The sequence below is a fragment of the Pocillopora verrucosa genome, chromosome 4 (genome assembly GCF_036669915.1).
Source record: "Pocillopora verrucosa isolate sample1 chromosome 4, ASM3666991v2, whole genome shotgun sequence".
Lineage (NCBI taxonomy): Eukaryota > Metazoa > Cnidaria > Anthozoa > Scleractinia > Pocilloporidae > Pocillopora > Pocillopora verrucosa.
Window position 1 is genome coordinate 16,511,832 of NC_089315.1, and position 24,171 is coordinate 16,536,002.

General features: G+C 38.8%; 1 protein-coding gene and 1 pseudogene across 1 annotated transcript; both read right to left on the reverse strand.

Moving 5' to 3' along the window:
* LOC131788493 (uncharacterized) lies at nt 1-753 on the reverse strand (annotated as a pseudogene).
* A 5,611-nt stretch (nt 754-6,364) lies between these two features.
* LOC131788492 (uncharacterized) lies at nt 6,365-10,809 on the reverse strand. Its single transcript, XM_059105586.2, has 2 exons — nt 10,276-10,809; nt 6,365-6,613 (listed from the first exon to the last, which is right to left on the reverse strand). The coding sequence occupies exons 1-2, from the start codon at nt 10,807-10,809 to the stop codon at nt 6,365-6,367; spliced, it is 783 nt and encodes a 260-aa protein (XP_058961569.2).
* Nucleotides 10,810-24,171: the final 13,362 nt, after the last annotated feature.

Genomic DNA, 24,171 nt, shown 5'->3' on the forward strand with positions numbered 1-24,171 from the left:
CTACATTTCCAGTTCGTTTGCTTCTTTTTCCTGCCACATTTTCCTGGTCAGAGCCTCCCTTATTGCTCCAGCTTTGCGAGATGAATCCTTTCTCTTAGGGCAGTTGCGCATCTGTAACAGATCTCGTATTTCTTCTCTGGACCTTTTCTTTTGTGTGAAAGGATCAATTGACAAATCCAGTTGGGCAGGAAGGCTGTCCTTTGTGGTAATGCAGATGTTGTGAAGTACAATACACGCGAGCGCGGTCAGTTTCACCGAATCTGGTCTACATTCTAGCTTTCGATACAAAACTCTCCATCTGCTCTTCAGTTGTCCATAGGCTCGCTCAGTTACCATTCTTGCGCGGCTTAGACGATAGTTAAAATAGCCCTCTTCAGGTGTAAGGTTAGCATTACCATATGGTTTCATTAACCACACTCTGAATGGGAAAGCAGAATCGCCCAAAATCATCGGGTAAACCTCGGTACCTTCAATGACTTGAGAAATTGATGGTATGATGTTGTTTTCAGTAATGTTGTGCCACAAATCCGTGGACTGGAAAATGATGGAATCGTGTGAATTTCATGGAAAACCAACACTTGCCCAGATGAAACGATCCTGTGCATCTACAATGGCCATTAATACTATTGAATAAAAGTTCTTAAAGTTATGATAATCTTTACAGGCTTTCAGACCGCCAGGAGGGCATTGAATGGGGATGTGGCACCCATCTACAGCACCCCAGCAGCAGGGGAATTGCCAAAACGCTGTCATATCCACCATTTTCTCCATAATATTCTGTTTGGTGATTGGAAAATGCGCTTGCACCGAAGGTTTCCACAGGTTTCTTATGATCGCTTCACATACTTCCTCTATGATTTTGTGAACGGTCGTCACACCAAGGCCAAACAGTTCCGCAATGGTGTATAGGTAGTCACCTCTACCTAATCTGTAAAAGACATATAGCCAGCCTACATTCGGCAGAAACGGGCTGCTCTGTGACAAAATCTTTCTCAATATCAGGTCGAAGACTCTTCAAAATTAGGTTAAACGTATTCCTTGATACACGAAAGGTTTTCTTAAATCTTCCTTCATCATAGGACGCCCAGACCAATTCCCGCCAACCTGTGTTTTTATGACTGCGACGACAACTGCGAGGTCTTCGAGCGCTAATTTCATCTTCACCTGACTGTAACAGGAGACACGTCAGCAAACAAAGTCGTACGATAAACCTTTTCCTCATTAACACCAATGTAACCATATTACGCCGTAGTTGACGTCGCCGTTGTCTTTCCCTGGAAATTTTCTCGAGCAAAATTGTTTTCAGAGCTTTAGCCCGCGCCATGTTTGTTTCAAAATGACACCTCTGACCAGAGACACTGCATTTGGGAAGAGAATTAAATTCGACCGTATTGATTTCGACGCATAAAACCACGCCACGATTTATGTCGACGGAACGACGAATTTAATGGAATTAAATTCGTCTGAATTAAATTCGACTGTAGTGCGACGTATAAACTAGGCCTTAGATGTCATGGTACTAGAAGCTTGATATCATTTTCCATTGGCAAGAAAAGTATGCCTTTGAAATGAATCAGCCCTTTTCACCCAGCCTCACATGACCTATCTCATGCCAAAATCATGGAATACCACCTTAAAAGTACCAGAGATGGAGAGCTCACAGAACAAAAAGTAGGTCTGCCCATTGTTAGGTTACCGGTATACACTCTCAACAGTGCAATTTCATGGTGACTTGAAAAATGTGTACCCGTTATTGGAAAAAGTTACTGGACTGCAATCATAAGAACCCTTTTGATTTTACACACATTCACCTATAAAATCTTGGTCTTTTGTGTCGGTCACCTCAAAAATAGCCTTCTAGCCACTAACTTTCTCATGCTCTCTTTGTAACCTATTCTTTTTGCACTAAGCAGATCACATAATTACAAGCTTTAAATGGTCTATTTCATGGGGATAACTTGGTCTAAGTGCATCACATTTTCCTTGTGTATTTCAGAGAATCTTAAAAGGTTAAAGGTTCTTTTTCCGAGCATGGAGGACAGTAAATAGTTTGCTGCCCTTGAAACTTTCTCTGGAGATGTAAATGAAGTAGCAGACTTCCTCCTACAAGAAAGAGGTTGGTATGGTCTACTCTTACTAATTCTGTCTGCTTGTAGCAGTGCATACCAGTAAATCACAACATAATCATAATAGTAACTATATGCGTTGTTATTATTATTAATTAATATTATTATTTTTTTCGTCAATATAATGAATTATTAACTTGATTTTCCTGATTGATTTTGATTGACACTAGCTTATGTAATTAAGCCACGTGAATAGTTCAGTTTTCAGTTCAGATACTTAAGATTCGAAGATACGTACAGGTTCTGCTAACCTGTCTTGCTGACCCGTGTTCTGTTATACCCTGACCTGTTTCATCTGTTGCTGACCTGTACGTAGCTATACGCCGTGAAACAATCCTACTAGACATCGTCATAGAAGTAAGTTCTCAGTGCTGTAATTCTATCTAATAGTTTTACTCGTGTGTTTATGAATCGATGGATCCTGTTCAATTTCTCAAATGTATCTAGTTCTTTTCTTTAGATCGAATAATAATATATTGGAATAGATTATACGATTTGCGTAGCCTAGTTGGATTGCCTGTTTGGTTTTGTTGGACCATTATTATTATCATCATTATGTTATCTACTTATATAATATAATGACAATACAATAATTAATATCTATATTTATTATTTTCAGGGGCCAGTGGTGATAGTGCAAGCAGGACCTCTGCTGGGATCTCTGGAGAGACTGCGTTAGGTATGTGTTGCAACTATGGTGATATTTAATTGAAATGTTCTTTATGGCAGTTGAGGAACATCTATTAAAAATGTCTCAATATCAGTTCAGAAGAATAGTACAGGGGATATAATTTTGCATACTGAAAAAGTAATTGCTATATGAAATTCACATCAGTTTTACAGGTGTTTACTGAAATAAGACAAAGGCAAGTGGTATGATTGTCACTATAATAGGTACTGACCTGCTTCTGTTGCATTTCAATACAACCATTCACTCAACATGAATTTGAAACTTGTTCAACTGATTTTCTGCTGATTCTTTCCCTTTAACTTACCATTTTCAGTTATCCCCTCCACCAATAGTGCTGATATAGATGACAAAGCTCTTGTCCATTTCTCCCAAAGACTGTACATGTGCCAGATGGTATAACAGTTTTATTTACACCAATCTTGTTACACTAATTTTGGGGTTTATTTTTCTGTCCTTATATGTTTTGTGGTACTTACCTTCAGTTAATATTCAGAACTGTCCACTTGCATGTAGTGAGAGTTATTTTAACAAAACTGACATCAGATTAAGAGAATATAGTGTCTGGCATTTTTTGATAGGGGGGTCGGTGTAGCATAACTGGGTCTTTGCCACCCTTTTATGAATTTTCATATCTGCTGCTGGTGTCCAGGTTATTATATATTCCTATAGTGCTATTAAATATTTTCTTATAACACATTTGCTCATGAACCACATGTACTTCCCAAGTGAATCCATGTCTCTTGTTCTGCTTGTAATGTCACCAGGTTTAATGCCAACAAAAGACTCTGACATTTAACTTGTGCAGAGGGAATAGATCTCTCAGACTATACCTAAATGTGCACAATTTAGGCAAATAAGAGAAAAGTTTTTGCAAATATTGCATTGAAAATACAGTTCCAATGCTACTTTGACAAAGGTATACTGCAGATACATGCAAAACAATTTAATTTTTATTAAAATTGTTTTCCTTCAGGCCTGTCAGCTATCGAATTTTAAAGATCTTTAAGGAAGATGTGATTACTGATGGTCCATCCATGCCCATCACTTTTAACCACTCGAAGAATCCTTTTCGAGAGCTTTGCAGGATTTATAAGAAAAGTGCCAACAAACTCGTTAGACCACCAGTGGTCTATTTTGTCTCAGAAAGTGGTAAAGAGGATTTATTGGAAGAAGAGGCAGCTGATATTGGGGGACCATTAAGGGAGTTCTTCACCATTGCTTTAGAATCACTTTCAAAAGAAACAGCTCCTCAACTATTTGAAGGTGATGATGACCACAAACTCCCCGTCCATAGTCAGCAGCTGGTACTTTGTGGATATTTCAAAATGATGGGAGAAATTGTGGCTCATGCCATTATTCATGATGAAGTGTGGTTTGCTGGTCTGGCAAGGGCAGTCAAAGTGTATTTGTCCACTGGCTGCACTGAAACTGCCGCTCAAGTGGTGTGTACAGAAGGTGTTCCTGATTTGAATGTCCGGAAAGTGCTGCAACGCATGTCCCAAGTTGATGAAGATGAAGTTGCCTTCTTGAATAGTGAAGATATAGTCTCTAATCTTCTGGATGAAAGTGGAGTTAGTGCCTCTTTTGTTACCATTAATAAAGCAGCCCAAGTTGCATATGAGATTATGGTACACCAAGTTATCCACAAGAGGTAAAGGGAATTAGACGAGATCAGGAAAGGACTCAATGTTTTGCATATTGGAACTTTGCTAATGGATCATCCTAAAGTTACTTCCCTGGTTTTCCCAACGGTGGATGAAGTTACAGTCCATCTTCATGTCTTGTTAGCAAGGGTGAAAAAAGACCCTACATCTTGCCAAAGTGGAAAGAGTGACACAGCATTTGGATATTTTCATGAATATCTTCAAAACGTTTGTAAGAGAAAAGAAGGTAGGTAGCTTAATAGTTGGGATATTCATTTTTGGTACTCTTTCCTTTATGGGTTGTGATACTGTTGTTATGTTTAACTCATTAAACCCTTATAATACCCCAATGAAAATAGTTTGTTAACAATCAAAACTCTTTTTGTTGATCATTTCCTTTGTTAGATTATGTCATAGAGTAGTGATTTGTATATAGGAGAAACAAGATGCTGAGTGCTAAGGTCAAGATCAAATTCAAGGAAAGAAATTCAAACATTAAGTTCAAGTTATTTATGCTGCAATTTTTAGGGACTGAAATCAAATCTATATTGGCCTTTATCACTGGAACACCCCTCATGCCCAAAGAAGTAATTGTTGGATTTTTGCCAGATGATAAAGGTCATTCATTGCCTGATCCCGACACCTGTGCTTGTTCATTGAAGATACCAACATGCTTTTCCACATATGGCCAATTTGAGGCAGCATTTGATGCAACAGTCCGTATTCAAGGAAAAGAATATGGACGAGCTTAAAGGGTGTACCTGTAGTCATTTAATAGAGAATAGGTGTTTAGCATTTTACCGTAATAACCTACGGTGATTTGCAAGTTCCTTCTAGTTGTGTTATGGTTACTGTTTTTATGGGTTACCCTACCACATGGTTAATGTACTTAATTGGGACCGCTCAGCAAAAAAGTCAGAAAAAACTGTCTTCCAATCCCATAGCATTGATTAAATGTTTTTTTGAGTCTGAAGTATCATTCCAACTGTCATAAACTGTTTATATCTGTTAAAGCAAAAGTGCTACCAAGCAGCTTTGATTTTGCCGAAGGGGGCATGTTCTATTTTGGTGCATCTGAGTGCAAGAATCATTAGTGCTAATATAAAGTAAATGGAACTTGATAAAATCATTGTGCCTTTGCTACTTAGTGGTGGGTTCTACAGCCATTGTTAAACACCTGTGAAGGTCATCATGCACTCTTAAATGCACTTGCTACAACACCAACTCATGTTAACATTTTTAAAGCTTAAAAGAATTACTAATAACTTTTTCTTGTAACTGTTCAATTCAGTATTGACTGTAATTACTGTATTTTTTCATTCTACTTGGGAAAATATGTTGTAATGTTTTGATATTTGAAAATACTGTATCAGAGAGAGAGAGCATGAAATAGCGAAGATGAGAGTATTATAAATTGAACTGCTGTTAATTACTCAAGCGCTACGTTACCTGGCCATGGCAATAAAAATATTTTGACTTTGTTTACAAGTATATGTGGTCAAACAGTTTGCCAGAATAATGTTTTTCATAAAATCCATGCTGGGGTAAAACCAGAATTTAGTTGTCTCTCCTATCTATTTGAAACCAGAAAACAAAGGAAATTTGATAGGTATAGTTGTTGGGACAGTTCAACTTTTTAAACTTACACTGCAAGTTAGATAGTTGTTTTATAGTTGTACACATAAACGACTTTCGGCACCCTTTCCTTCTTTCAAACTTCACTGGGGCTCTTATGATAGCATTAATCTGCATAAGTAAAACAGCTGTCGAGGAGGCTAGAACAAGCTTATTGGTTATTTTAATTACAATGAAAGTACCTTAGTCATTGTGACATAGTAAATGAAAGTTATTGTTAATGGAAAAAGAAAAATGGTTGCAGTAATTGTTACTTTGCATTTTTCCGGCTATTGCACATCTCCATCACTCAAACGTTGTTTTAATAGGTATACAACTTCCATGTAGATGTCTACTCCGCAGTATTGTGAATCTCTTAAAGGGTCAATAATTCTTTGCATCTGTTCCACCTCCTGTTGAAAGAAAGGAAACTGTGTTGATGGCACTTCAACGTTGTTACTATTTTCTTCATGTGAACCATCCCATTCCTGAGTTGGGAGCGTACCATCCCAATCAATTCCATAGTCGTCAAGGGAAACCTGTCAATGATAAGATGATATCACAATAATTAACATGCTTCTAATTTGAAATGTAGTGTGTCGTGTTTAAGTGTTTCCAGAAAATGCCGTTTCCAGCTACGCAAGCTGTTTCTTCAATCCCGCTGTCTGGCTAAAAAGATCGCAAACCACCCAAAACTTCACAAGTCGAACACCGCGTTTCATATCAAACTTTGGGTTGGGATTTTGCTAACAATGGCACGATTTTTTAATCCTTTTATGGGCATTGTCATTGTTGACAGCTTTGAGGCTCTTTTGTTATAAGAACAAAGGTTTGAAAGAACCGACGCGTATCCGATTTCCGAGCGCGAGATTCAAAAACTTCGTTAATGACCTGAATGTGACAAAATCTTTCTTTCTCGGGGTGGGCTTAGGGAGAAGTTGTCTAGAGCAACGGCAAACTTGCCGGCGGACGGAAGGGTAAATTTGTTACATGGAGAGCGGGCTGTCGGCTGTGTTAAGTTCTCTCCTTTTTCCCGCAAATAAACGCAAATTTCGAGGTAGAGAAAGGACGACAGTTTGTATCTTAAAATACGAATGGAATATGCCACACAACTATCGTAAAAGAAATCGAAACTGAAGCGAAGGTACAAGTATTTTTAATTATTTTTGCTGGCCTGTTGTAATGCGCGCCAAACAAGTTGCGAGAAAGCTGTCTGTCTCAAGCGAAGAATTAAAAAGCGTCATAACCAATTATATTTGAAATATCTACTGTTAGAGCGGTTTATTGTCATAATAAAACCCCTTTCAGTGCATCAAGACCTTGAAAGTATTCAAAGCTTTTTAAACGCTTTCATAGTATTGTGTATTGTCTTATGGGCTTTGTCGCGAATTTGATCGTCAACAAACCATTAATTAATTTTTTTTCTTTCCGTGAACAAGCGCGCTTGCTTGAAGAAGCGGCTGGGCAGCCTTGAAAGGTTCTAATATAGACTTTTATTCAGATTGTTGTGGGAATCACTGTGCGAATTGCCTATGTATACAATTAAACAAACTTTGTTTCCGTCCCGAAACATCTTTGAAAGCGTCTTTGAAATTCGCGCTCAGTTGACATCAATTGTTCTCTAGTTTTCATGAATGCCCTTATTATGCTAATGACGGGTTTTAAAACTGATGCGTGTGCCACTTGCAATTGACAACAATCATTCCGCTCTCGTCATTGGAAAAGAGTTATCTGAAAATAGTCATCGGAAAAGATCGGTTTAGAGTTGTTTAAAGTCTTAAAATGTTTTCGAAGTTCAAAGTAGAAAAGTCGCAAGCAAACAGGACGTCAGCACGTCCTCTAAAAACTTGACCCAAGGCATTTCATTTCATTTCATTTTTTCATTAACATCTTTGAAAGCGTCTTTGAAATTCGCGCTCAGTTGACATCAATTGTTCTCTAGTTTTCATGAATGCCCTTATTATGCTAATGACGGGTTTTAAAACTGACGCGCGTGCCACTTGCAATTGACAACAATCATTTCGCTCTCGTCATTGGAAAAGAGTTATCTGAAAATAGTCATCGGAAAAGATCGGTTTAAAGTTGTTTAAAGACTTAAAATGTTTTCGAAGTTCAAAGTAGACAAGCCGCAAGCAAACGTCCTCTACAAACGTGGCCCAAGGCATTTCGAGGTAGAGCAGTCTGTCCTCTCTTTGCCCCTTCTTGAGGCGTACGACCAAGGCGTACGACCAACGCATTCGCCATTTGCACGAAATCGTCAGTGACCAGGCGACGGAATTGGCAGAAAGAAGGGCAGAAGTTTTTCAGCTTCGCCAGGAACTCCAGCTTCTAAGAAATGAGCTTGCCCAAAGTCGTCACCCTGTAAAGAACGCTGTGAAGTTTAACGTTAGCCGCAAAAACTATTGGGACGTAGATAAGTCTTCGCGGTCTATGAAGAGGAAAAAAATCAGAGAGTACCTCCGAAATGCCACAGATATTTTACCAGCGGAATTCAAACCGATTGAAGTACGTATCATTAAGAATTTTTCTTATCACTAAGTTTTTAGGGGTGGTGAATGGTCTTTGAAGGTCTCGCAAAAATTTGGTCAAATTTTGCGGGTCTCGCAATGTATTTTTTTCGGCGGTTCTGAACGTCTCGCAGTCTCATATCTTTAAGCTTACTTGATCATGCTGGGGACAAAATCGCAAATCAAAGGTTGAAAACAGTCTCGATCTAAGAGAAAAACGTTGCATTCACCATTCGTCACCCCTAGTTTCACATTGGTCAATCTTTTTATTAAGACCTCATGCGTCTAATGGCTCAACGAGAACGGATGATAAATCTTTTCATTAACAATGTTTATTCAGTGTCATAAGCAATCTGTGTGATAGCGCTGAAATATTATAAGCCAGTCGAAAAATTTACTGTTTATTTTTCTGAAATATATACTCTTCATTGAACATGCATAGTGTAGGCAGGTGCCAAGTACCTTTAGGGACTTACCAGGGCTTACTGCAAATAGATACCGACTTCTGGTTATTTTAAGGCAAAATTTATTTTAGCTGTATCGCAAAAAAATTTTTGGACGTGACGTATGTAGCGTGCCCACGGTATGACTTTTAGAAGAAACCGCTGAAAACATGGCGGCATCTCGGTACACGTACTGACAACAAAACGGCGCTGTATATTTCTAACTGGATGGTTAAAAACGTCGGAAAAAACACTTGGATTCCTGCTCGCCACCACTTATTTCTTCTTTTTTTGTGTTGATTATAATAACGTAGCCTGTAAGTGCGTGAGGCATGGGCAGTGGCACAAGGTGAAATTTTGAGAGTTTCAATACTCAAGTTTCACGACTTTTACCTTTCGTTTTTCCTTTAGTTGCGTTTCTTTGTTTTTTCTCCCTTTTTTAACGCGCGTTTTCCATGAGTTTTAAGTTATCGTGGGGACTGGTACCCATGGACAACTTGCATGGTAATCAGATTAGTCACATGAGAGCGAACGACAAGGAAGCGATAAACAAGCTGCTTTTTGAAATTTGAATTAGCTTGAAAGGAATCATGACATTCTTATGATTTCCTCTTGCGATAATAGTCCACACTTATTAAGAATGGAACTCAATTAGTGAAAATTTGAAAACCTCTATTTCAAACTTCAAGGAATCAGTAAAATGCAATTTTGTCAAAGATTATTTGTTACTTGTATTCTTATTAGCAGTTGTGTTGTTTCCCAAATTACCTGTAAATTAGTCTTTGGTTAAATTCTGTCACCTTTTCAAGTTCTTCTAAAGTTAATGTTTTGTATTCATTTATAAATTTAACTATTTTAGACTCCTTCATAGCATAGAAATAGCATATTTCCTCTTCTCCCATTTTTTTCCCTTTTTCTTTCTACGTGTGCATTTGTGCTTAGGTTTTCTTGCTGACCTGTAATTTTATTCTATTTAATGCTGATGTCATCTGGCTGCCTGGCTCTGCTAGCCACCCGTGGTTATTCCAGGTAGCCAGTACTCTAATTTTTACTTTTAATATTTTCATTGTTGTAATTTATTTATTTTTGAGCAAGAGTGAGTACAATAAAGATTGATTGATCTGGGTATGCCTTGGGTGGTTGTATTCAAGCCTTCATGTACTTTAATTTACCTTAACTTTGTGCTCACTGAGTATAGCTTATGGCTAAAAGGGTGAAAAGTATATATGCTTCAATAATTTTAATACAAACTTGATCTCTGAATTCATCTGCTATCCTTTGTGAAGCATTGGACAGTATTCCTCTGATCCACAACTGCTTAGGAGATCGATTGCGCTCCGTGCTAATTGGACTTCTATTATGCCCATCTGTGAAGAGTGATAAATGCCTGTTGATTCGAGGCACAAACACATAGTGCAATGCTGCTAGATGAAGTTCATTTGCATTGTCAAGTATGCCACACTCCTCCATGTGACAGAAGATGTTGTAAAAGAGATAGGTACATCCAGTGAACAAGTCCTTCCAAAGCCTCTCGATCCTCTGGTTGTGCACACTTCTGCCCGCGATGTGGCTGCCCCTATCACGACCTCGCAATGGATGCGTTAGCATGTACCATGCTACGTCAACATTTTCCATTCCTTTATCGGAACGTACGCGAGATGGGAGACCATACTTTGCAACACCTGCTTCAAAAAGTTCTAGGACAGTACTAGCTCTGTTATTTGTTGAGCAATGAAGGTATACTATCAACCTCGAAAAGCCATCAATACCTCCGTGTATAACCATTCTCCACCTGTAAATAGCAGAATTTGTTGGAATAACCCTTTTATCATCGGTAGTTTTAAGGAGCTACAAGAATATTTACAACTTTGTCATTTAAGAAAACAATCAAGGAAAAGAAAACCTGTCACCTCTTTTAGGAGCTGAATAAAATGCTTTAAACTTGGAACAAAGAAATTCAGTCGAATGTGGGCAAATGATCGCTAATGAAAACAAGCCGTGAACCTTAAAGAACTTAGTTTTGGGCCGTTTTCTTTATGCAACAACCATTTATTATTTGTTTTTGTGTGTTGTTGAAACGTTACCACTTACATGAACCAGTTGCAAGTTGATATTCAGCATACCTAATCAATTTATGGTTCCCGTCGATGTGCCACAGGGAGAGGGGACCTTGAACTTGGTAACTTCTTCTGCGTACAACATTTAATTCTAATTCATTCATTTAATTCGAAGTAGGACGCCTTCCGGGTTTACTCTGCGAATTAACTCTCTAATCCTGGCTTACTGTACACGTAAACCACGCCCAAGAAGAAGACCAGTCATTCTTTTGCATCCAACTTTAGGGACTTCTCTCATGATCTCAGTGACGGTTGCATCTAGGTCGCTGTCTGACAATTGTGCGTAGGTTGTTCTGATAGACAGCCCAAAATCTGCCAAACGTCTTTTCACTGTACTGGGGCCTGTAACAAAAAGCTGCGCAATTTCGGCAACTTTAAATCCCTTTTCGACAATAAATTCTAACTGTGCACGTGGTATTTCAAATCTAGGTCTACCTCTCCCGCCGTTAAAAATTAGAACCGCTCGGCTGAGTGTGCCTGAGTATTGAATAATGCACTAGTCAGTGGAAAGCCCCGCACCCCCATACCCGGGGAATGCGGGTCATTAGCGGGGGATTTTAGCGGTTTTTAGTGGTCATCTTTGCCCCAGTGTGCGGGGTGTTCGACAACATTAGACGCAAATAGCAGCGACCGGGGACCGTTAGCGGGGCTAGCGGGGCTTTGGCGGGGATTTCGCTTTTGAATAGGCCTGCAAAGAACACTGGGAAAGCGTATGATCTCAAAATGGCGGCCGCCAACAAGAAGGTATGTACGATTTAAAATCCATTCTTTTCATGCTTGTAATGGGCCATCGATTAAATTCTGTGTTCAATCTCTAAATATTATCATGTCTTGTAGTGAAATTAGAAAAAGTTGGGTATTGTTTATGCCCTCGTCATGCTTGATTAGCGATTTATTTAGAGCGTTGACCTTTTGTCTTTTGGCACTTGTTTTCATTTCCGTTGCAACTGTGCAAACCGAGCCAATGGGCGTTTTTTATTTGTTGTTTTAAGTAACTGTATTTGTTTTTTCATTGAAATATGTTTCTATAATGTGCTCAGCGTGTCAATTTACTTTTAACTCTTGTGTTGGATCGGATCGATTTTCAGTTTTCCGTCACACCTTTTAGTTATAAACATCAGTTCAGTATATTTATATTAAAGGCAGACGGTGTAACTTAATGGAATAATACAGTATATTTTAGCTTTTAGGCGCTCCATTGTGTACACCTCAGTCATTCATCTGGTGAGAATGTTTAGTAATATAGGTACGGCGACATGTGTATATGAATATACGCTTATATTTGCTAGTCATTAATCGATTTTGATCTTAAAGCTTATTGAAGGTTTTAACCTTGTGTTTTAAGTGGCAATGAAATTTTTGTTTTTCAAAGGTTTTATTTCAATATAAGGACAGCAGGTAGGCAGTAGACATTTGTGAAACTGAGGGTGTCATTATGAAAATCAAGGATTATTACAAACTCAGCAGCACTGCCGCTGTGGTTTTACAGAAATATTCAGAGACTTGGTCTGACTGGATCGACATTAAAGTTGAAGATATCTGTGACAAGGACAAAATTAATGTAATTGTGCTGGAGCAGAACACTGACAGTGAGAAGTCCATTGACAAAACTCAAGTATCAAATATCCAGGTAATTGCACATGATTGATATGAGTCCAGTTCCAGTTTATAGATCCGTGTGTTGTCCATACTGTAACAAGTTTAGTACCTTGTGGCTTTAACTTTTGAGGTTAAAAGTCTGTTTTGTTTTGTTGCCAGATGCTAGGAGTTTGTCTATTTCAATGTTTCAATGTGTTATTTTATAGTAAAAAGACAAGTGGGATTTAATAAGAGGATAGAGGAGTTTATAGACCATAGTAAGTTATTTTGTTAAAATGATTATTTCACTATTCACTTGCTGCTGTCTTGGCTGTAAAACTTAGCAGTGATATTGAATGTAATAAGTCTTGTAGATAAATAATCATAACATTTCATTGATTGAAATATTTATACAAAAGATATTTTCTTTTTTGGCAGGTGGAAGAACAGACAGGATGCAGAGATGTTTCGCATGGTATGATAAAGCCGTTTTAATGGCCTCAGGCATGAGAGAAAATTATTTTAAGGTTTTTTGAGAAGATGTCGTGGTCTGTTGCAGTATGTTTCTGTGTGATTTACAAGTTTTCTTTAATTCAGAACTTTAAAAAGTGACCAATTTTTCAAGATTGAATCCATTTCCATCCTTGGCTTGACATCCATAATAGGAGACGATGGTAAATAGTTTCAGACTGCAGTCTTTACCAAGAAATCTAAACCTTTGTTTTGGTGTCCTGTTGATGCATTGACATCTTTGAGCTATTTATTGAAAGCGATACTCAAAAAATTGTGAGAGTACCTTTCAAGTCAATAGCAGATGCTTGATCAAGGAAATGTCATTTACCTCTCTGCTAAGTTTTCTTCTCAACCTTTTTAGCACATTTACAGGAATTCTATACTTCACTTTTACCGCTTCATGGTGCTTGTATTTACTCATGATAGAGATGCCATGCATTGAGTTTTATTTTATATGACACTGGACTCTGTCTCATTAAACATCTTGTGCACAGCACATAATTTTCAACTACATATTTTATTGACATATACAATTTTAGTGCCACCTTCCTTTCTCATAGAGGCTGGGAAACTAAGAGTTTGATGACTTTGTCAATATTTTTTGCAGCCCAAAACATAATCAATTATGCACCAAGGTCAGGACAAACCACGTTAGTATTTAATGATGGAGGACTCGCAGTTGGCCCTCGGGTAAAAGTGAGTATAAACAGGGTCGTCTTTATAAGTAAAGCTTGTTAACTAAAAAAATTGTAGACTGAAACTAGTCACCATCATTGAATCATTTAGTGATTCACATTGTCATGCGCTTTGCAAATTATCCCTTCATAATCAGACCAATTATGGGTAAAATTTTCACAGATGTTTCTGTTTTTTCCTGATTGTAGTTCCCTGAGCAACAAACCAAAGAGATAATTAACGCCGAAATTGATTTAAATCAACTAAGAATGCAGTCAGCTATTTACTCTTTGGATCCTGGTGATAAACTAAAAGATTACCACAAGGCCATCAATAATGCTTGCTTTGAGATAACAAAACAAAATCCAAGTCTTGTTCATGATAAAAAAAATCTTCAAAAGTATTGCAAAATATTGCAAAAGTGGATGCCGATGGTTATGCATACAAAAAGAAAAAATCAAGATCAAAGGCACTAATGACTACCGATGTTGAATTGAACACTACCAAAGCAAAGAACATTACTCAAGAAGTTAGGACAAAACGCATGAACGAGGTAATGGAAGACCTTAAAGAGGTTGATTTACAAATGAGCCTCTACGAGAAGCAGCGATCAAGACAAACTAACGTTCAACAGTATTCTCAGGCAATAATCTTAACCGAGCACATGGCTGAATTGCGACTTCAAAATGAACTTACTGATTTACAGTGTAAAGATGCCAAATCAGTGAGATACAGAGAGCACAAGGCAAGGAAAACTGGAGCCAACTGTAGTTCATCTTCAATAGGTCAAGGTGCAACAATTGATGTCATGCTCAAAAGAAAAGCATGTGGCCCTGTAGCCATTGTTGGTGCTACCGACGGTAATAATGAAGGTGTGGACACAAAGAAACAAAAAGTTGCCATAGAAGATCCACACAACACAGAAACAAGTCTTAATATTGAGGGCAATTGGTCAAGTGACAAAGGGGAATGTACTGTTAACAAATCCACCAAAGAAAGTGCAGTGTCGGAGAAGTCTTCTGAAGATGATCCTTTTTTATAGACTTTGTAGCGCCTTCTGTAGACTTTGATGCATACAGAAGATACGCTGCATCCGTAAAACGTAACTTGAGTAACAAAGATTCCTACAAAGTTGGCGGGGGTCTGTACAGGTCGTTGATAAATGATGTTTCACTTCTTGAGTTCACATCTCTCTGCTTGTTTTTCTGTGGGGCAAACCATAGGAATTGTCAAGAGTGTCGAAAACTTTTGAAATGTGCTAATGACATTTTACACTATGGTGTAATAGACGTTAAAACTGTTTATTGTAAACACTTCCCTGAAACGAAGTACATTAGTAACAAGGCCGTCCGCAGATTACTGCAATTGCCTGTGGCAGTTTTTACTCTTACCCTTCAAGGGCCTGGCTCACAACGACTTTTCGTGACTGAGAACAAACCATATGTGGACTTTTTGTTATTTGTTTTGTGGTTTCCTAAGGTTATCCCAACTGATCAAATCAAGAAAGGCGTGACCAGAGATCAACTCCAAGCAATTTGTTCCCTTACTTCTTCTGAGAAAGACAGAAAACTTATTAGGTTTGCCGCATGCAAAGCACAAGGTCTTAGTAACAAAAAAGCCAGAAAGGAATATGGAATCCACTGTCTAGGCAAGCTTAATGAAGAAGTAGAAGATGCTCTTTCTCAAGCAGAAGAACTAAGAAAAGCTGTAAATACACTTGCAAACGTGGAAGAAAAGGCAACTCTTCAAGCACTTGGAATTAATGTTGAAGACTCGGAATGTTCCGATGAAGAAAGTGAAGGCGAATGCATTATGCAAGAATCCTCTGGAGATGAAAATGAGGGCGATGGCCTTATGGAAGCAAGCAAGGTTCAGAGAAAAACAGACTCGCTGCCAAGAAGCAGAGCTGCTGTATGTGAGCAAGTGCCTGGCCTACCAGATCCTGACACACTCTTAAAACGCCAATCACTTGTTAGTCCAATTCCATCAGTTGAAACACTAGTTTCCATTCTTTGTGAGAACAATTTAAACTGGTTTACGTTTGTTGGGGAACTGCAATTGTTATTAGTGAACTACATGCCAGAGGTTCTTCATCAAGCTCTACTTGATTTTGCTCGCAACCTGCCAAACACTGATTTAACAGATGAAGAGGAACACAAAGTAGAGCAGTCAAGACAGGCATTTCTGGCCATGCAAAGAGATGCTGGTGCAGCTGATGAGGAAGAAGTTGGAACCAGTTCGGAAAGCGAGAACCCGGATGACTGGGTTGGTGTGCAAGATGTTCTTGATGAGAAGGGAAAGGAACTTGTGATAAAACAACGAAAAATTTTTCAAAGAAAAAAGAGAAGGCAACTGGCTAAGGAGATAGCTGACAGGCATATCCTAAGGAGAAAAGTACCGGCGAAAGTGTATAAAACATTTGTAAAGTTTCCAACTATTGGTAAGGATATTGAAGATTTTGTGGAGGAGCATAGAGTTGGGGCTGATCAATGGCGGCGGACTGGTGTATTCACCTTTGATGGCAACCAAAAGAAAGGGCCAAAAGTAACTTACCGGAGAATCCAGAAGTACGTCAATGACAAGTATAATGCAAAAATTGGCTATGGGACAATAGTCCAGCTTTGTACTGTGAGAAACAAGCGTAAGTTGTCTGCAGCAAGGTACCATAGTGTTGCCCGTGTTACTTCCCGTAGAGCGAGGAAAGGATTTGCTATAAAGCTTAACCCCGACGCTCATTACAGTACTTCCATGTATAAAGGTCTGGACTTTATTCAACTAAGGGATGGTCAAAACAAGATGGTACTTAATAGGGACGATCAATCAGGATTTAGATTGGACACTACGTATACACACAAGTTGCATAAGGCCACTGCACTGACGGACAAGCCTGAGACAACAACTCGTACAGATTACGTAATAAGTACGCCTGAGTAATTCAAACAACATCAGTAATGTTCCTGGGTACAAGTACGACAGCTGAGAGATGTGTTGGTGTAGTGAAGGCTCAACATCTCTACAAAAAGAATGCTACTCAGCATGCTTCGGATTTGGTTATGTTGCAAAGCAAAGATGAGCTTGAGCCATGGATGAAGGACAAAGCTGTAGATTGTATCAGGGTAGATGGTGCCGGGGATGAGGGGCCATCTCACCATGAAGTACAGTTTTACTGGACAGAGAGAAACTTTTTGCTAGGAAAGAAAGCAACAATTGTTACAACAAGACACAGTGGAGGATCGTACCTCAATCGGGTTGAGATGCAAAATGGTTGCCTTGCCATTGCTCATAGCAACTTGTTCATACCATCCACGTTGACGGGCCCAAACATAACTGGTCAAGGACTTGACTATGACAGACTGGCGACAAATTTGGATGTAGCCATTGATGTGTACATCAACCGAGTAAATGGAGCACCTTGTGGCGAGAGTGAAATCGCCCTTTACAAAGGGGCGATAGACGAGCATGCAAAGAGGTTACAGGACAGACGCCATGAATTGTTGATATTTCTTAAAGGCTCAAAGAAAATGAAATGCACATTGAAGGAAACGAAACCAAATGACTATAGCTATTTCGAAAAGATCTGGGACTTGAGGAACCGACACATGGTGAAAGGATTGCCGGAGCAATATGTTTTTTTCCTACTACCTTGTTATGAAACTGACTGTGTTCATCCTGTGTGTCAACGAGGAAGGCCTGATGTTGAAATGACGTGGTTCGAGGGTGGTCCATCATTGCCTGAAATACCTTTCCCTATTCCAGATCCTGCTCGACCCTGGGGAGGGGAATGTGACAAGTGTACTTCTGGTTGCTATGGGCATTTCTTACCACCCAAGGAGTGTGTTGAACACATTCGTCAGCTTGGCATGAAAGACTGCATGCTCACACCTCCTTCAGCAATCATCAAGGAAGCATTTGAGAAGTCCCAGAAGAGTAAAACCACCATTTCAAGCCTGGAGATAACAGAATTGGCAAAGCAGACACTTCTTCCTGAGCATGATGTTTCGTTCTGGTTACAGCATCTAGAAAGCATCAAAGAACGACGAGCAGAGGGTGTTAAAAAGGCCCAAGCAAAAAGACGGTGTTCAAGAGGAATTCGTACTTCCAAAGCGAAATCAAAGAGAGCTGCAAAATCTAAAGACAGGGATGATGTGTACTGTTGGTGTCAAGAGGGGGAATATGGGGAGATGATAGCATGTGATAATGTTGCCTGTCCAATTGAATGGTTTCACTTTGAGTGCCTGGGCCTGACTGCTGCTCCAGCTGGCAGGTGGCTGTGTCCCGACTGTGAAGAAAGCAACAGATAAGCATTTGTAGAATATGAAATGAGAATTTGGCTTATTAGCAATACATGTGAATCCAACAACTCGTTCAGTTAAAATGTCCCAAAAGTGATATCTCCAAACTGTTCAATTTATTCTCATACAAAAGGACATTCAAACACATTGCAAATGATGTGTCTGAAATATACACATTGGGCACTTCTACATGTAATCATGCATTTTTTCAAACACAGTAGTGTGTAAACTACCATTATTTGAGATTATTCAACCGCCATCTGGCTTACTCTAGATGTAGTTGTGTGTCAAATGCATGTTGGGACTTGTTATGTCAAAGAATCTAGTAGTTACTTTAGTTCGTGTTCGGGTACAGCTAAGCCCTTTAATTGATATTACTGTTTTAGGAGTGGTTTTTGCCAATTTTAAAGGAAGTTATTGCCAAATTTACAATTTCGGGTGTATCTTTAACTTGTTTTGTGTTGATGCGTTGCTTGAATCACCATGTTCCAGTTTAGTCATTTACACGTCCAGAGAAAAGTTTACAGAACTATGTCTTACCAAGAGGAGTAGAGGAAGCCATGATTGTTTCATCTATTTTATGAAGACATTGAAAAAGTTTTTGTAAGAGTTAAATTTGAGGCACAATTCTTGAAATAAATTAATTTTGGTCAACGTTGTGTATTTGGGATTTTTCAAGTATTGCCCCGGGGGCGGAGTACAAAAATGAGGTTTTGACATAAGAAATTGCCCCGCATAGCGGGGAATTTGCTTCATTTAGTTGGGACGCCTGGTCTAATGTCCCGCTATTCCCCGGGTATGGGGGTGCGGGGCTTTCCACTGACTACTGCATGACAGATCTATGAATACAGTCTCTGGCCTCCCTTAAACAAGCAACCACTCGGTCATCGATAACGTCAAGTCCTTGATATCTGACAACTCTACCGTAAATCCAATCAACACGAAACTGTAAGCTATCAAGGCGGTTGTTCTCTAAATTTTCCACATTCAACTGCCAAAGGATTTTTGAGAGTCCCTGGATCAGTTGATTTCTTATCCGTTGCAAGATGTCCGCCATGTTTTCTCCTTCTTCTTTGCTCCGAGTGGTACCTAGGCCTTCACGGCTCGTTTCCAAAAACAGAACACTGAGTGTCATGCAGAATACAACATTATCACTTCATAATTTAACATCTGAATATCATCATTGAATATTTGAATGTCACAATGCCATGTTTGTTGAAAATTTGATGGATGTAAGTATCGGAATTAAATGTCAAAATTGCATATTTGAACATAAAAGTTAAATGTCAAAACTGATCGTCTCGATATCATAAGTGAATGTCTCAATACCATAATTGAATGTCTCAATATCATAATTGAAAGTCTCATTATCAATTTGAACATCATAGTTGCAAATATCATGAAATCGTATCGGAATAGCACAATTGCATATCTCAGTGTCATAACTGAAATTGTGGATATCATAGTTAAACATTTATTTTTGACGGTAATTACACCCCATACATATACTCTATGTAATCTATTGAACAACACTACTACCGTGAGACTGAAGAACAAAACTCTAATGGATGCAAACTGTTTGTGAAGAAAGACGCCATGTTGGATTCACTTGATGCCCGGGAATGTAGCTAGGATAACAGTGCGAATGGTATTAATTTCACGATCAGAAAGGTGAATCTTATGTTTGTTTTCATTGTGGTTGTATGGATATTCTTTTCTAATAAATACATGATCCAAAATCCTGTGTTTTTTGTGTATAATGTTATTATGTTAAGTATTGTTCACGCAATTGTCATGTCACAGGTGGCCCAAGCTCACGCCTCGAGAAAAAGCCAACGATTAATTCATGAATGCGTCACGCGTTGTGTGACTCGGTGTTAAGTTACGAAAGAAACCGTTGAAAATTTGAACACGTTATAAGGAATAGTATAGGGAACGAAATATGGTCGATTTACAACAATAAATGTTTCAAAATATAAACATAATTCTTGTAAAATCAATAGAGCTTACTCATACCCTGTGTATCCGTTGTAGTTTCTGGCGATTTCTGCCGTTTTAAGCTTGCTTTACCATCACTGTTATTCACGTCAACTACTTTTATTACGTTGGTAAAATCTGTGCAGACATCACACCCACCAACTCGCGCGCAAAGTAAGAAGATATATCGAAGGCTTTAAATTATGTTACGATCGATTTTCATCAATAAATGGGCAGGAATTTTCCACAATAGTGCAAATAATCGTGAAGGCTGATCGCGGAAAAGCGATTGCGTGACGCTCGGTAAGCCGTTAGATGACACGTTATCATATACCAGACGTAAAAACTCTTCAGATTCTCAGTCTGCATTTTGTACCCACTCTGCAGTCTGCAGTCTATATTTTGTATCCGGTCTGCAGTCTACTGTCAGCATTTTGTACTAACAGGTATCCGTGGCACCAATACAGTTTCTTTTTGGTTACATTTAGTCTTCTTTCCTTTTGTAAGAATGTAGACCACTTTCAACGTTTCAAGTAATCCAGCCACCCTACAAAAAATAACTCTTGCATGCATAGTATGCATGTTTTGAAATAGGTGTATGCCCTTGGCCAGACTTGAGCTCACTATTTCAGTATAATAGTCCGACACCCGTAGTATCACAACACTTGATTCCAAGGATCCAGTACCATCCAGGTGTCCCAGTTACCCTGCTCACAGAGTCTAGTTTATCTCACACATGAGCACGTGGCCCATGGCAACCAGCCGACCTGAAACATGCATAACTTGTATAGCAGTCCAACTATTCATGCCCCGCTAGGCTCAAGAGCCGTGTCAATTCACATAGGAACACAAAAAATAAATAACTAAATAAATAAATGTAAAGGAAGCAAGAGGGAAAACCTGTGTGTGAAGTAATTCGACATTTTCGTTCTTTTCCGCGTTAATACTCTTCTTTCCTTTTGAAAGAATGTAGACCACTTACAATGTTTCAAGTAATCCACTCACCCTACAAAAAATAACTCTTGCATGCATAGCATGCCTATGTTTTGAAATAGGTGTATGCCCTTGGCTAGACTTGAGCTCACTATTTCAGTATACTAGTCCGACACCCGTAGTATCACAACACTTGATTCCAAGGATCCAGTACCATCCAGGTATCCCAGTTACCCTGCTCACAGGGTATAGATAACAATTTAGACTTGCGAAATAGCGTAGAAAGGAACACGTACTTCGTTTCCGTTCTTGAATTTGTGATGGTGAAAACATATTTGCCGTTGCTAATCCCACAAAAATATTTTCGATGCCTCCTTTCACGGATGACCGATCGTCAATCCCAACCTCCCCGAAATCTGTCAAGAGGGGCAAGGTCAAACAACGGTATGTGATGTTATGAATAAGAATCATCTTCGCACGAATCCTAACCCTAACCCTAAGCAATGTGAGGAGAAATACTTATTCCTAAATAAAGCTTTTCAGGTCAATTGTTTAGGTATTTTGAAAATTCAGTGAAAGCAATTACTCCAAAACCTACTAAAAATATTCTGAATTTCTCATTATTCAGAATTGCGCTTTTGTTGTTGAGAAATATTACAGATTCCACAAAATCTATTCATGCCGCCGTTTCGGATGGCTGATCATCCCGACATAGTGAAACCTGAGAATGTTCCAAAATTTTCGGCGGAGAGTTAAAGCAGTAACCTTCGGGAGTTTGGAGCAGTTTGCACAGGATTTACCAGTAGAAACTTGTGATCAGTCCAAACAAAAAACTTATTGGGAGTTTTAGCGAACGTTGTAGCGAAATGACATCATCATCCAAAAGTTGGATGCGTGATATCACATATACACTCAAAGATGATGTGAAGGAACATATTAGAGCTAGTCACATGGACCCAGGCGAACAGGGGAAAAGCTGTTTCTATGCTGCTGGCGAAACTGTTGTTTGGAAAATGATTGAAGAAACCCTTCATAACCAAGATGTCAAAACGCCTCACAGATCTTATAAGAACAGGATTGTTTTCCAAAAGAAATTTTCTTCGCCATTCGGTAAACATGGAAGGAATGGAGCTCCATGCTCTTCTGTGACCGTGATCTACGACACGTTGGACCAAAGTATAGTTACTGCATTTCCAACAACATGAATTTTCAAAGCTTTGTTTTCAATTTGTAGAGACTTTTTTCAGAAAAAATTCAAAGAGTTGAGTATAAAACCAGGAGCCCACAAAAATTAATCCCGCCCCACTCAAAAAGCCGCTTTCACTCCCTCGAACATTGAATATGGCTGTGCCGGAGGCAGTCAACTCAAATACAATAGGCAGTCAACAAGAGTCGAAACTCGACTGAAACAGTTCAATCAGCCAGATGTCAAAGCTATGTCGACGTCATTTTGACGGGAGCCTAGACAGCTATAACAGCCTCCTGTGGACGACTAGGAAGGAATGAGGCAAATAACTGGGAAACAAGAACATAACTTGAGATGAATAAAGCGGTAGGAGCGTATCCAGCTCTTTTGTTTTTGCCACTTCGAGCTGTACGTCTCTGGCAACCTAGAGACACGAGACGCTTTACCTTTCAAAATGCTATGATGCTTGGCCATAAAAATAAAGCTTTGACTATGTCGTTACGTTTTATTTACCTATTTATTTATTAAGTTATCACTTATTTTCTTATTCAGTTATTCACTCTTAATTGTTCGTTTATTTATCTTACCATTTGTTGATTGTTTGACTATTTTGCAATTGTTTTATGTTGCAAGTCGTCAGATTCTTACTGTGTACTGACAGTGGCTCTAGATTTATATTGCTTCATCACCATTTTCAATCAAATAAAATTTAATCGAGCAAAACTGCAGTCACCCGCCATATTGAAACTGAATTCGATTTATATCGGCATTCAAAAAGTTTTAATTTGGGACTTCTTACTTAACTTGTTCGAGCATCGCACAAATTCGAGCTGAGTTTTTCTTTATTAATTGGTCTGCATGAAGCATGCAGAAATCGAAGCCTACTGTCTACTTCAAGTGATAAGAGTAATTAGCGGTCTTCATGGTTGAATTCATCTGAAAGGGTCGGTTATTGGCTAGGTCTACTTTGGGCTGCGGTTTTTAACAATCAATGGACTTGTTACTTAAACAGTAATAAGATATTTGCTTCAGTGGTAAATAAACGCCATTTTGACAGTTTCACAAAAACTTAACGTTTAGGCCATATTTTCTTCTTGATATAAAAATGTTCGGAGCGCGGTTTGCATGAATAAGTGTTAAACTTTGTTTTTTAACCAGTCTAAAAATTTCAAGCTTTGACGGAGCTCGAGCTTATGTTCCCTAGATATCAATTGGGCGTCAATAAGTAGCAAATGAATAAAAGGGGTTAATTTTTAGAGAAACAACGGTTCCTCATTTCTTAGGGGTATTACGAGATAATCTGGTTTAATCAGCTGAGTTGATAATGTAAATTGATCTGGTTTAATCAGCTGAGTTGATAATATAAATTGGCCACTGTAAAGAGTTGCGTTCGGTCACAAAACGCAGTTCCACCACAGCGCATGCGTAGAATCAACCCCTGAGGGTATGGTTTAAAGCAATGGCTGCCTTTGTGGGCAATTCTTTGCTTGATGTACTTGAAAGAAATTCGATGGCTATTACGCTCAATATACATACAAAGTCACACACCGTTCGCGGTAGACCCACACTAAAACTTGTGGAGCGTTTTGGGAACGGGTCGGTCCGTGAACTTTACGTTAGATCAATTTACGAGCGATTCTTTACGAGTGAACTTTCTATCGAGAAATATCAAGCGAAACCTGCTATATCAAACGAGCTATCTAATATTATGTTTACATGTAAACACCCGTGTATTTAGACGTGATCGAGAACCCAGTAGAATAACTGAAGCTACTCTGAAACGTCTCAGAAGAAAGGGCTGAAAACTGAAGGAATTTGTTTATGAGCGCATTCGTTCAAGCATAACGAAGTCCTCTCGGCTATGTCGTTATGTGAA

Excerpts from the sequence above, each read along its gene's own strand:
- LOC131788492 (XM_059105586.2), bottom strand. The coding sequence starts at position 10,809 with ATGGTTATACACGGAGGTATTGATGGCTTTTCGAGGTTGATAGTATAC. Across the intron at positions 6,614-10,275 it reads CAGATGAATTCAGAGATCAA|GTTTCCCTTGACGACTATGG; the intron begins GTTTGTATTAAA and ends TATCATTGACAG.